Raw genomic sequence first — 12,305 nt, 5'->3', positions numbered from 1 at the left:
TTAAACTAACTTGAAAGTGCAATAAGACAAATACTGTATATAATTATTAATAAAAAAAAAACATTTTAGAAGATTTTACTGTTTTTTTTTCCAAACAACTTTGGTGGAATTATTTTTTCACGGGCACATTTAATTTGAAAAGTTGCCTCCCTTGTAGTTTTTAACATTCCCTTGACAGAAAAAACAATTCTAAAACTAAAGCTGCAAGGGGGGGCGCAGGGAAGAGAGGAGTGTCTGCACGCCACCAGACACAAGATGACTCCTTTAATCACACAAAAAGTACACAATTTTCTAAAAAATGAATTTATTGTACATCTAAATAGGCCCAACAAGCAATGTAACATTAAATATGACAAACGCTCTCTGGACGCATTGTTAGGTACAAGTCTGTAAACTACATTTACTACTTTTTTGTCAGCATTTGTCAGAAGCAAATATTTGAAAAAATATCTTCATAAATGTGGCCATTGCACTGTGCCTAATGAAGTGTCCATTGAGTGTATGTTCTGTGTTAGTTTTAGAGTTGAATATTCACTTTTAAAAGCACACTTTCCTTCTACTTTTTTGCAAGCAACCACGCAGTTACCCATCATGCATTCGTCGTCATCTGTCCTGAGGCCACGCGTCAGCTCTTGGCTGAGAGGGGACGGTTTACTGGGAAGCGCGCAAAGCATGAAAATCAGGGCAAAAAAAAAAGAAGGCAATAAGTTGCGTGTCAGTGCTGAAAAACACAATGAGACATAATCGGACACTCGTTTGGAGTCATTTCATTTTTGGGGGGGATTTGCTGCGTTCACTGCTCCTGCGTCCCCCAAGAGATGTAGTCGGGCCTGGTGGCGGCGCTGTACTCGTCCACCAGCTGTTGCACCACCTCGCGCGAGTTGTCCAGTTCGTCAAAGTTGTCCTGAAAGATGTCCTCCTTGCGGAACTGCTCCAGGAAGGCCTCGCGCTTGCGCAGCTTGTCGTACTGCTGGCACGTACGCTCGAACAGCTGCAAGAGGGCGGAGTCACGCTTGAGGATGAGCACAGCTGAACAATTCATTTCAAAAGTGGCAACTGCATCTCCACAGCTTTAGCTCGTCCTTTTACCTTTGAAGCAACAGCCTGAACAAATGGTGCAACACACGTAGACAGACAACAAAAATATGCTCATGTTCTTTATCCTCCAAGATGAATGACTTCTATTGGTGCTGTACTGATGAGGAGTTGTGATGAACTGAAATGAACTTTAGATGTATTTCCGTTTGTCCAAGGTGAACAACTCAGACACGACAGAAAGAGCAGCACAAGGGCCAAATGAAGTCATCAACTAAAAGAAGTGGTGAGACTTACAGAGGAGATGCTCGTGTGGTTGGCCATCATCAGGCCGCTGACGCGGTGGGCAGAGGGCAAGTACGGTGACTTCCTGGACAGCGCCACCTGGATGCTGGCGGGACCCCAGGGGATGAAACTGGCCAGTTTACGCTCACGGATTCTCTGGAGGCTTTTGTGCACCTGACCAAAACACCAAAATGCTTTTTGAAACACCGCGGAGACTAAACGACGACTACGGGGCTGTACGTTGATATTATCCGGGGGGGGTTTCGGGATGGCCTGCGGTTGTTCTTTTGGGATTTTCACAACACAAACTTCAGAATGTTTCCCGCCGTTCCAATCATGCACACACAAAAATATACATAAAGAGGAACTAAACTAAAACTACTAAATTGATAAAAAAAAAAAAAACACTGAAAATGTATTAAAACTATTTGTCAAAACTAACAACCTGAGTGGGGTCCACCTCTCCCTGGATGATGTTGAGGATGGCGATGTAACAGTGGCTGGGCTGGCGCTCTCTGCCCGTGGACACCATCACGTTCTTGGGCTGCAGGAGCCTCCTCATCACGTCCAGCACGGTCGTCTTCCTTACGCTGGCCACCTGCGCGGCCCTCGCCCATAAATACCCGCCCTCATCTGAAAACGATCCCGCGCCCGTCCGTGGCGTCCACTCACCGACTGGTCGGTGGTGAGCGGCGTGTAGCCGGTCATCAGGAAGTGGAGGCGCGGCGTGGGGATGAGCGAGGCGATGAGGCCGATGAGGTCGTTGTTCATGTATCCCGGGTAGCGCAGGGTGGTGGTGCTCGCCGACATGATGGTGGACACCTGTCACGGACGGCATGTGACAAAATGTACCAGGTACATTCTTTGACTTTTAGTGAAAGAAAAAAAAAAAGTCTGGCGACCCGAGAGCAGGGTTCTGGAGGTCTGCTGTCCGGCCGGTTTCCCGCCTCTCCTCGCTGATGATTCAAATGAGCAGGATCGTTTTGCAGCCTGAGACATCTCAAGCGTGCGCTAACACACAAAATGGCTTCCCCATCCATAAAGAAGCTCCAAAATGAGCATAACCTTCAAAATGGCAACATTTTTTCTCGACGTTTACCAAATACGGTTTTGTAAGCAAAGTTAGAACGCAAATGGCACGATGAACTGAAACCATTTAACTGATCTCCAAAGTCTGCTGAGCAACTGAGCCGTCCAAAGCGCTTGGCTAATTGTTGGCCGTGAAGCCGCGCGGTGTCACGCTCGCTCACCAGCTGGTTGATTTGTGAGAAGGACGGGTTCTGGATGTGCAGCCGGTCGGTGGCGATGCGATTCAGCGCCGTGTTGTCCAGCACCACCTGGAAAAACATGGAAATGTTTCTGTTTTAATAGAAATGTTTTCACTTAATATCAAAGTTTAGAAATTGAAAAAATTTGGTTCGCAAGTCCATTGATTGAAATGTTTTTAATAATTCAAAAAACATCGTATTCGTATTGTTATATCAAAAATACGCATTGGTAATTATTTTATTATCGTATACTTGAATAAGCTTGAAAATCAGGATGGAAATTATTTCAAGTTCTTAAAAAGACAGTAATTAAAAAAAAATCAAATGCGTTTTAAAATGTGATTATTTTGTGCATAAAATGTTTTGTTTTTTATCTCAATATTACTGGGTTAGGGTTAAAATAAACAAGCGATGGCGTGCGTTCCAACTTTGCCTCCCGCCCACGCGCAAATGCTAGCGTGCAGACGTTGAGCTCTCCAATTCCACGAGAGCATGAGACCCAAAATGTATTTAGCCTAACGACATTAACGGTCCCTTTTTTGAAATCTTGGAATTTTTTTTCCCAGTATGAAGACAACATTTGTCTGACCACGCAGTCGGCGTTCTGCGTGAGCCTCTTGAGGGTCAGCAGCGAGTTGTACGGCTGCACCACCACGTCGCTCATTTCGTCCTGGTTGGGGAAAACCGAGTAGGTCTGCACCAGCTTCTTCGGGTACCTGATGAGAACATTTGCATCCTCGTGAGGACCGACACGTTTTATTGATACTCTGAATAAATATTAGTGCCTTTGGACCTGTCGTTGAGCTTCTCCAGCAGGTAGGAGCCCAGACCGGAGCCTGTCCCCCCAGCGATGGAATGACACAGGACGAATCCCTGAAGGGAGATTCAAAGTTACTCATCGCAAGTTGCAGCAAGTTGATGATCACACAGGGAGGCAAAAAAAAAATGTGGACAACCTCCCTCGCCGTAATACCTGCCTTCCTTTCAGGACTTTGCTATTAGCGCCGCACTTATTACACACCCCGTCCTGCCAACATACACACGCTCGTTCGGCCACACCTTCTTCACACACACACACAAAACGATGATGATGTGGGGTCGAGAATGCGAGCGTCTTACAGGAATTGCAAACATTAGTGAGGAAATGGCTGTTATTTCACCAGGCGGGCGGCTAAAGAAAACACGCCGAGAAAAAAAAAAAAAAAAAGGAGCTAAGAATGGAAACAACGGTGCCGTTTAGTGTAAAGCGACATGCTACGTTCAAGCTTCAATCTTGATCGAATCGCTGAGAAATCTCTTAATCAGGCAACTATAATCATATTTTACTTGTTATTTACGAAAATATATTCATTTGTGAGAAGAAAAAATACAACGGTACAGGTAAATGAATACATACATCGTCATAACATGGTGAAATATTTCATTTGTTATTAACAATATTTTTTAGAAGTGATTAATCCTTTCACCATCATTTTATCTAAAATTGTCAAACTCCAAGCAAATTCAAACTTTCCAACAGTAAATATTCTCAGATTTTCTTTTAGTATTCCATGAAAGCAGATTGATAATTTTTTTTTTTCATACAAAATGAACAACATTTTTGCCATTTTTCTGATGTTACAGACCATACCAGGAACCGAATCGTAATTTACTTACGTTCGTGCATTGTGTCTGTTTTTTTTTGTTTTGTTATAATTCAGATTCAATTCATCGACTACAGTTATTACGGTATGTAAGAACTTGCCTCCAGACTGTCGCTACCATCTGCCTCGCGATCAATGATGTCGAAAATATCTTCTTGGATTTTTTTCCCCTGCAGAGAGCGAAAAAAAACAAAAAACAAAAAACATACACCTTCGATGTGTAAACTATTTCCTTAGGACACTGAAAGATGTGTGCGTCCTGATAAAAGTGCTCACCTGCGAGTACCCGCTGGCCCAGTTGTTCCCGGCACCTCCGCCATGCTCGGACAAGTAGATATTCTCGGGGTTGTACAGGTTGGCGTAAGGAGAGTTGAGGATGGAGTGGATTACGCGAGGCTCCAGATCCAGGAGGACTGCGCGCGGGATGTAATGCTCGTCATCAGCCTGCCGCAAACACAAACTGTCTTCATTGGGACATAAAAGGAGTGTAATAATGCGTGTAAGTGTAGTATCATTTCTGAAATCCTGTAACAGAAACTATTTTAAAGTGTGACAAAATGCAGTTTCCTTTATGAGTGTTCTATTAGCATCCTAGTCTCACAACGGCTCGACTGATTCGAGATTTTTCTCTCCTCTGATGCCATCTACTGGACCATTGTGTCATTGCAAACAGGCACCATTTAGCTCTGCACAACTTTCCGAGCGCCGTCTTCAAACACATTTTCAAAGATAATATCACCATTTTTATTCGTTTGATGGACAGCACGTACCTGATAGAAGAAGACATCCTTCCTGTCGGTCCCTTCGGTGGCAAACTCCTCGACGATGCCCTCAGGACTGATGCCATGCTCTGCACACAGCTGCTTCCAAAACTCAAAGCCGACTGCAAACAAATACGGATGTGCAAATGCTGCATTGAATGCACACTCAAGAGCACATGTACAACTATGAGTCGTTTTGACTTTGGATTTCACGTTTTGCAGATGTGGAAGGGTGTTGCCTCCTTGTGAAGCTCTACGGAAGCAGAAGCGAAAACTAACATTACAGCTCAATGAAGCTATTGCATAAAGTCTAAATACATTTGATGACAATTTTCGGTGACGTCAAAGAACGAGATTAAGAGAACAGCTGCTCTGTGCAATCTAACCCAAGTGGACGTAACGGCTGTGAAGGAGCGCGACGTAAATTGACGATGTGTTTTATTTGGCTTTTTTTCCCCTCCTTAACACGTACTTTGGTTCCCGCACTGTCCAAGCTGTAGCGTTATGATTTCACGAGGCATCTCGAAGTCTTGGGCGACGTTTTATTTAGCCAGCCTGCCTGCAAGCTGTTAGCTTATTTCGCTAGCCAGCTAACTGTTGGTAGACTACTTCCCGCTTGGTGCTGATGTGACGCTTGAAGCGGACTTCTTCGTCTATTTTTGGGTGGCAGTAAAAGGTGACACTGCCCATCACAGGCGAATGTTGGTATAACGGAAATGTTAGCTAGCGTTAAAAAATAATAATACTGTAATACAGGATAATATGCACAATAACCGTGAACAATATACCATTGCTTCTCGTATCTAACTGGGATACACAAGTCTGACAACAATAATTTTCAGTGAGTCAAAGCGACGTCGAGGTATAGTTATGTTTCATTGTCGTTTGTGATAAAACGCACAGAAATGCTACAGTGGCGACCGGAATTTCGTTGCATTCAAGGTCACTTGTGAAACGTACATTTCGTTTAGTTTAAGCGGGTGAAAATTATTTAAACATTTTGAGTTTCGTGCATATGTTCGTGTGGTTTATAATAAGAACGTAATAGTTGCATCACTTGTCATTTGTTCGTTGGCGTATCACGTCGGGAAAAAATACATTATGAAGTCATCATAATTCCCATATTTCTGAACGCACCACGCCACTTTTATCCCTTCGCATTGTGATTGGACGATAAAGGGCTCAGAAAAACAGGTTACGCCATATTTGCAGTTCGACGACGAGACCTCCTACGTGCGAAAATGTCCAAGTAGTAAGTGTCATGTCAGCTCATTATTCACACTTTCTACAATGGCTTCGATAACATTGAGTCCCGGAATATCACTGAAAGGCTTCGCTTAGCTCGTCTTCCGTTGATTTCGCTCTTGAACCCCGCTGTCTCATAGCCACCCGATGTTGTGCTGGCGCCGCTTATCGTCTTCCAACGAACACGCGGTTTCCCCTCATTTGCATATCAAATCTTTCTTTTTCCCCCCTGACATTTGCGCTTGAAGATGTCTCAAACGGGGGCTATGGAAGACGTGGCGGCCGACGATGCCGGAGGCAAGCCGAGTTGCAGCGCTGGCGGCCTCCGAAGTCGACCGGGATCCAGCGAGAGGGACGCTCAGGTGCGGGCGGTCAAAGCGGCGCTGCAGTCCCGGTTGGGGCCCTACGAGCCGCTGCTCACCTACCTGCAGTCGGTGCTGGTGTGGGAGAGACCCGTCCAGTGTCTGCTGCTCTACGTGCTTGTCAATGTTGTGTTCTGGTAAGACATACTCCCCTTTGGCACATCGTTGGGTACACGTCATTTAATCGAATCTGCTAGAGTATTAAAAATGCATTCTCAAGGATATAAAGCTCGCTTTTGAGAGTTGCACATGTAACAACGTGATTATTGTGGTTGTTGTTAACAATGGTGTCAGAACTACTTCATTTAGCATGTGATGCATTCTAAATACTCAGTGAAGTACTTCATGTATTAACCACCAAAGGGTGTGGAAATACCAAAAGATAATTAGGGAAGATTTGTGTATCACCATTATGAAGTGTACCTAATACTTTTGCAGGACTTCTGAAGTGTGATACAAACTATAAGTTCACATCAGAACTAAACTGCATCAACATTTTCTAGACCATTAGATTACAACTTCATCTATGGAGGCTGCAGTTCCAGTGTAACAGTGTCATTTTAGTTAGGAATAGTTTAACATCCCGATTTTCTCAAAGTGCGCTCCTCAGCTGTGCATTTGGCAGTAAATTAGCATTTCCCCAGCAAATAATTTTCATATTTTAGACCTTAAGTAAATTCACCATAACGCTGAGTATTCCCGCTGTCTCTAAAAGTATGACTATGAAAACATTTTTGATCGGCTGCAAGACTGCAGCAAACGTGGTGAGTATGTGTGGTTTTGTTGTTTGTCGGATCTTTAGTGTGTAAATCTAATTTTCCAGATCTATGCACTTTACAGATCACATGGCTAACCTCAATTACTGGCCTTATTATGCCAACTAATTCTTGGTCAGGTTAATCTCCCAGCTGTAGCTTTTGGGGCAAAAACAGCCACAATAATAAACATATTGTAATAATGTCTGGGAGCAGAAATGATGGCGTGATGTGTAAAAGATCAGCATTGTGTTTGTTACCGGCCTTACGTAACGTCTTTGTTGTTTGTTCGAACAAGTAGCGTGTGTTGACGAGCTGGCGTTCTCCCGCAGGTTCTTTGCACTGACGTCTCTGCGTCTGTTGTTCCTGCTGGCGTCCGGCCTGGCCGCCATGGTCTGCGTCGACATGTGGAGGAACAAGATCTGGCCCAAGCTCAGAGGTGCTTACACATTTCTTGTCTGCGAGCATAATGAGTGGCCTGTGTTCTTGTCAGGATGTACGACAAAACTGAAGAGATGAGCCACCTGCTGCCCCCCCCGCCGGCCCCACCCCTCCAACGCTCCACTCAACAAGGGATTTGTGTCACCTTCAGCGGTTAATCTCCCATTCTTGCTTCCAAACGTGCCCTTTCGTAGTGTCCTGATCTTGACAAGCGGCGCAGACGAGGCTGCAGACTGGTGCCTGTGAGATTAATCAGGCCTATTTTTGGATGGTACAAAAATGTCACGTCAACAACTGGATCAGTAGTCAATCTACGAGCAACATTCCAAAGTCAATAATCAGTTTGAGAGCTGCAACAGAGCAGAGAAGCTTGTTAGTTGCGCGTGAGACCTGCCAGTCTTTTTTTTTTTTTTTTTTGCCGTACAAGAATAAAGTGTAATTGCACATCCACCACAGTAGGTGGCAATGGCGCTCTCCTGAATTTTTCTTATCAGGGAAATTGATGCTCTTCAAATATGTTCTGTGCCAGACTAAAAAAGCATGTTAATAAAGTTGTTCTTTGTTGTAAGTTGGTCTATATTTATTTTATTTTTTTTCTTTAATGCTAATAAGGCATTTATAGACAAATGATACTGTTTATAGTAGCAAAGAGTTGGGGGGTGTAGAATGTTTTCTTCTTAGAGGGGCTTGCTTAACAGAAATAATTAAGAAGCACTGATTTATGCAAGTGCAAATTGGGACCTCCTTTAATCAATGTTTTTTTTTTGTTCTTCACAGTCAAAAACCAGGATGAATCTGAAAGCGAGAGGTTGGTCACCGTTGCAGACATTTTCTCTTTTTGACATTTGAAAGTATTTTGACGATGCGTTGATTTTGTCAAATGTCGCTTTTATGTGCAGCTGGGGCCTGGTGCAGCCCGGCGTCCTCAGCGTACCCGAGTTGTGCCACCACGTCGCCGAGGCCTGGGTCAGCGTCGTCGTTCTCGCGTCCAACCTGACGCACTTCAAACGACTCAAGCCCGGCAGGGTGAGGACAATACGCGACGCGTGCAATCGTGACGACGATTTGTCGTGGAAAAATATCATCGGTTGCTAACGTGTCGTACCGTCACGTAGACTGGTCAACACATTTTTACGACTTTTTAATCAGATGAAAAAGAGTTCAAATCTGAAGTGTTGAGTGAGGTGACAACTAGAATCGAAGTAGACAAATGAAACCGTCTGAATTCATAGTTCATTTGTCTTTGTTTAAGACTACGCTTAACCTACCAGTCTGATACATTTGTCTAATAAATCTGATATCGTTAATTGTAATTAAAAATGTATATATTTTTTGTGTTTGTTAAAATGCATGGGAAGAGGACCTTGGAAAAAAAAAATTGTTTATTAAATGACTATGTTGAGAGGGACAGCGGGGTTCACAATTGGAATATTTTTTTTCTAATCTGTAACGTGTGCTCTTTGCTTGTGTGTTCTAGTTTTGCATCCTGACCTGTTGCCTTTTCTTCTCTTTGGCTGTGATCGGACGATACGTTCCGGGGTTGGTGCTCTCCTACTCGGCTGGTGAGTCCTGACAAGCGCGGATGGCTTCAAAAAAGTTGAAAGGAATTGCCGGGGCTCACGAAGCGAAGAAAGCTGAAAAGGATTTAAAAAAAAAAAAAAAGCTGAGTGATAGGCAAATAGGTCAAATGTGTTTAAAGTTGTGACTTGCATGCAGCGGTGCTTACGGCAAATTGCCTCGCCGTGACCATGATGGCGAATTAAGAAAAATGTTTTGGTCCAAATTCTCTTTGTGTCTTGTCCAGTGTTGGTGACGCTCCTGGCCCCTCTAGCGGCCTATCACCGGGTTTTTCAGCGTGTGTTTGTGAAGCTGGAGCCAGTCCTGCAGCGGCTGGACTTCAGCGTTTGCGGATACATGATGTCGAAGCCGCTCGACAACCAGTGTGAGGAGCCGCGTCGTCACGCGTATCCGCTTTTTCCATTTTTCGCCAAACAAGTCTTCTCTTTGCACGTTGTCTGCAGTCCTGCGCATGCCTCTGCATGGCGTCATCTCGGGTGAAGGCAGCGACAGCGAGGAGGAGCTGGCAGCATTCTGTCCTACGGTTGGTCTGCGTCGCAAAACCTCTCGTACCGTGTCGAATGGCAAAAATCCACTTGTAATTGAGACCCAATGTTTTGAAGTGTTATATATTTTTTAAATTAAAACTCATAGTTCACGTTGCCACAAAAAAGGCTCCGTATTTGAAGACAATCAGAAGCATTAATGACGTAAGTGCAGCTTATACAAAATATATATATTACCTCCACTTTGTTGCCTCTTCCAGTTTCTGACAGGCTTTAGTGTTAAACTATAAGGTATAGATTTATTTATTTTTTTTCTCATCCAGTTCGACGATGTTGTCGTGGCAAAGGAACTCGCTCTGACCGACTCTGAACACTCCGACGCTGAGATTTGTTACACGGACAATGGGACATTTAACCTATCCCGGGGCCAGACGCCGCTGACCGAGGGCTCCGAAGGTGAGTTCTTTGTCACCTTGCTGTCTGGGCGGAATTGTGGAACAAGTGGTTAGCACATCCGCCTCACCGTTGGGAGGCTGGGGAATTAAATCCAGAATTCATTGGAAGAGGACCTTGAAAAAAATCATCTCAATATTGAAGTGGGGAAAATGTGATGACATGATTTTTCTAAATTTTTCAGTCCTACTTGTGAGGATAATTCGTTTAGCTTTTTTCCCCCCTTATGTCTCTTTTCACCCCATTCAGATCTGGACAGGCACAGTGACGCCGAGGAATCTTTCGCTCAGGATCTCCCGGACTTCCCTTCCATCAACCCGGACGCCACCCTGATGGACGACGACGACGACACCAGCATCGGGCTGCCCAGCCTGGCTTTGTCCGGGCTGCGGAGTCACCGCACCTCCGTGCCGGACGTGGACGATCACCTGGACTCGGACCAGGAGGACCTCGACGCCGAAATGTCCCTCAGCGGCCTGCCGCCCGCCTCCGATTTCATGGGCGACTTGGCGGGCGACATCGCCAGCAACATGATCCGGGCGGCACTGGTCGGCGCCATGCAGCCTCGGCGACCCTCCGCCCAGCGCAGGCAAGCCCCGCCCAAGGCGGGCGCCCACCGCAGCTACCGCAAGCAGTCCAGCTCGGAGCTGGACACGGACTTTGACGTGGAGGACTTTGAGATGCTGGATCAGTCCGAACTAAGCCAGATGGATCCCGTTGAAGAAAGGCAAGGTAGAGAGAGTCAGGGCTCCAACTTCCTGTCCAGCCTGCTTGGTAAACCACAGTAACAAGAAGAAAAAAAAAAAGTTGAAACTTTTAACGAGTGTGTTGAAGTCTTAGATGGTAGCGAAATCTATGTTCATGTTCCATCCTTGCCCCATCTGGTCAGCATCACTTTTGCCACTGTGAATATGTCACCAAAAGTCCAATTGCTAACGAATCACCAGATTTGTACTTTTTTGGGGGGAGCCATGTCCAAGTCTCTTTGCAGGGTGCGAGTTGCTGAAATGAATAAAATGCTGTTTTTCAAATGTCACCCTCTTTCCCGCAGAGGTCTGGACAAGAAGAGGGCTATCTAACCAACACGGGACCAAATCCGACAATTCCCATTTGAGCCATCCGTGTTGCTTTCCCAGAAGGTTGTTTATTCACAAGTTACCAGTCGTGCTGCTGATTTTTAGCTCTTTGCTGTTTTCTGTTTATTTAGAAGACAATCTCATTTGACATCAAAAGGGGCGCTAAATAGTTTAAACATGAAGATGGCAAAAAAAAAAGTACACTGTTTGTTACTTTTGTGCGATTTTGTTTTATTTTGGGGTTTGTTTGTGATGGTGGAACAAATTCAGGATAAATTTGTCTTTCTCGCCCTTTAACTGACAATGTTTAAACAGCTCATTGTAAGTGAAAGTCATGCTGAATTTTTTTTTTTTTTTTTTTTTAAATATCCAAATGACAAGTTTAAACATTTACGCTCGGTTTACTCTTTAGTAAACGATTATTATAGTATTTTCAGTTTGCAGAAGTGGCCCACAAATCTTGCGAGTATGCTGTGACTTTATGATGAAAATATGACTTGGTCATCCATACATTAGTTGAGTGAGCCACAGTTGAGGCTTTATCCGAATTCTAGACTTTTAACGTGGTTTTGAGGAGAAAAATCCCATTTCTGTGAACAATCTGCACAACAAATCTGCTGGATTCACTTTACAAAGAAACAATTGACAGTCTGCTCAGTTGTGTATTTTCTTCTCTGCAATCGTTTTTATATGTTTTGATGTGCAAATTATATTGAATAAACTTTTCAACGAAATTACTGTGTGTGTGTGTGTGTGAGAGAAACCTAACAAAAAAAATAAACAGTTGGATTCACTTTACCAACAGTCAAAGAAGATTTGACTGCAAATGACAGAATTCGCTTTTTAACCAAATTCGCATAATGCGGAAGTAAAATTGTCTGCAAGCAAACATGAGCGCAAACTTTTTTTCGGGTAGCG

At 44.2% G+C, this 12,305-nt stretch overlaps 2 protein-coding genes across 3 annotated transcripts; one reads left to right on the top strand and one right to left on the bottom strand.

Moving 5' to 3' along the window:
• Positions 1–287: 287 nt before the first annotated feature.
• On the bottom strand, positions 288–6,671 carry tubg1 (tubulin, gamma 1). The gene is made up of 11 exons (XM_088317763.1): positions 5,465–6,671; positions 5,002–5,114; positions 4,508–4,675; positions 4,333–4,401; positions 3,382–3,461; positions 3,178–3,304; positions 2,571–2,657; positions 1,993–2,142; positions 1,766–1,918; positions 1,333–1,494; positions 288–991 (listed from the first exon to the last, which is right to left on the bottom strand). Exons 1-11 carry the CDS (start codon positions 5,511–5,513, stop codon positions 794–796), a joined length of 1,356 nt encoding a protein of 451 aa, XP_088173889.1. The 5' UTR covers positions 5,514–6,671; the 3' UTR covers positions 288–793.
• retreg3 (reticulophagy regulator family member 3) lies at positions 6,142–12,121 on the top strand. Of its 2 annotated transcripts, none has more exons than XM_088317761.1 (10): positions 6,142–6,244; positions 6,486–6,736; positions 7,687–7,793; positions 8,573–8,603; positions 8,695–8,821; positions 9,273–9,357; positions 9,600–9,737; positions 9,817–9,896; positions 10,182–10,314; positions 10,561–12,121. In XM_088317761.1, exons 2-10 carry the CDS (start codon positions 6,486–6,488, stop codon positions 11,097–11,099), a joined length of 1,491 nt encoding a protein of 496 aa, XP_088173887.1. In that variant the 5' UTR covers positions 6,142–6,244; the 3' UTR covers positions 11,100–12,121. The 2 variants fall into 2 exon arrangements, with proteins under 2 accessions (XP_088173887.1, XP_088173888.1); XM_088317762.1 differs by having other exon boundaries at positions 6,190–6,244; positions 6,470–6,736.
• Positions 12,122–12,305: the final 184 nt, after the last annotated feature.

Source organism: Idiotropiscis lumnitzeri, chromosome 15 (genome assembly GCF_059441095.1).
Source record: "Idiotropiscis lumnitzeri isolate Australia: NSW breed Sydney's pygmy pipehorse chromosome 15, RoL_Ilum_1.0, whole genome shotgun sequence".
NCBI lineage: Eukaryota > Metazoa > Chordata > Actinopteri > Syngnathiformes > Syngnathidae > Idiotropiscis > Idiotropiscis lumnitzeri.
Note: the sequence above shows the minus strand (reverse complement) of the source record. Positions and strands in the feature narration are given on the sequence as shown.

Bases quoted from the DNA above. Each gene is read 5' to 3' on its own strand.
- tubg1 (XM_088317763.1), bottom strand. From the start codon at position 5,513: ATGCCTCGTGAAATCATAACGCTACAGCTTGGACAGTGCGGGAACCAA. The intron at 4,402-4,507 runs GTGAGCACTTTT...CGCTCTCTGCAG, and splicing joins GGGCCAGCGGGTACTCGCAG to GGGAAAAAAATCCAAGAAGA. The intron at 1,495-1,765 runs GTTGTTAGTTTT...TGTTTTGGTCAG, and splicing joins GAGAGGTGGACCCCACTCAG to GTGCACAAAAGCCTCCAGAG.
- retreg3 (XM_088317761.1), top strand. From the start codon at position 6,486: ATGTCTCAAACGGGGGCTATGGAAGACGTGGCGGCCGACGATGCCGGA. The intron at 6,737-7,686 runs GTAAGACATACT...GTTCTCCCGCAG, and splicing joins CTTGTCAATGTTGTGTTCTG to GTTCTTTGCACTGACGTCTC. The intron at 9,897-10,181 runs GTTGGTCTGCGT...TTTCTCATCCAG, and splicing joins TGGCAGCATTCTGTCCTACG to TTCGACGATGTTGTCGTGGC.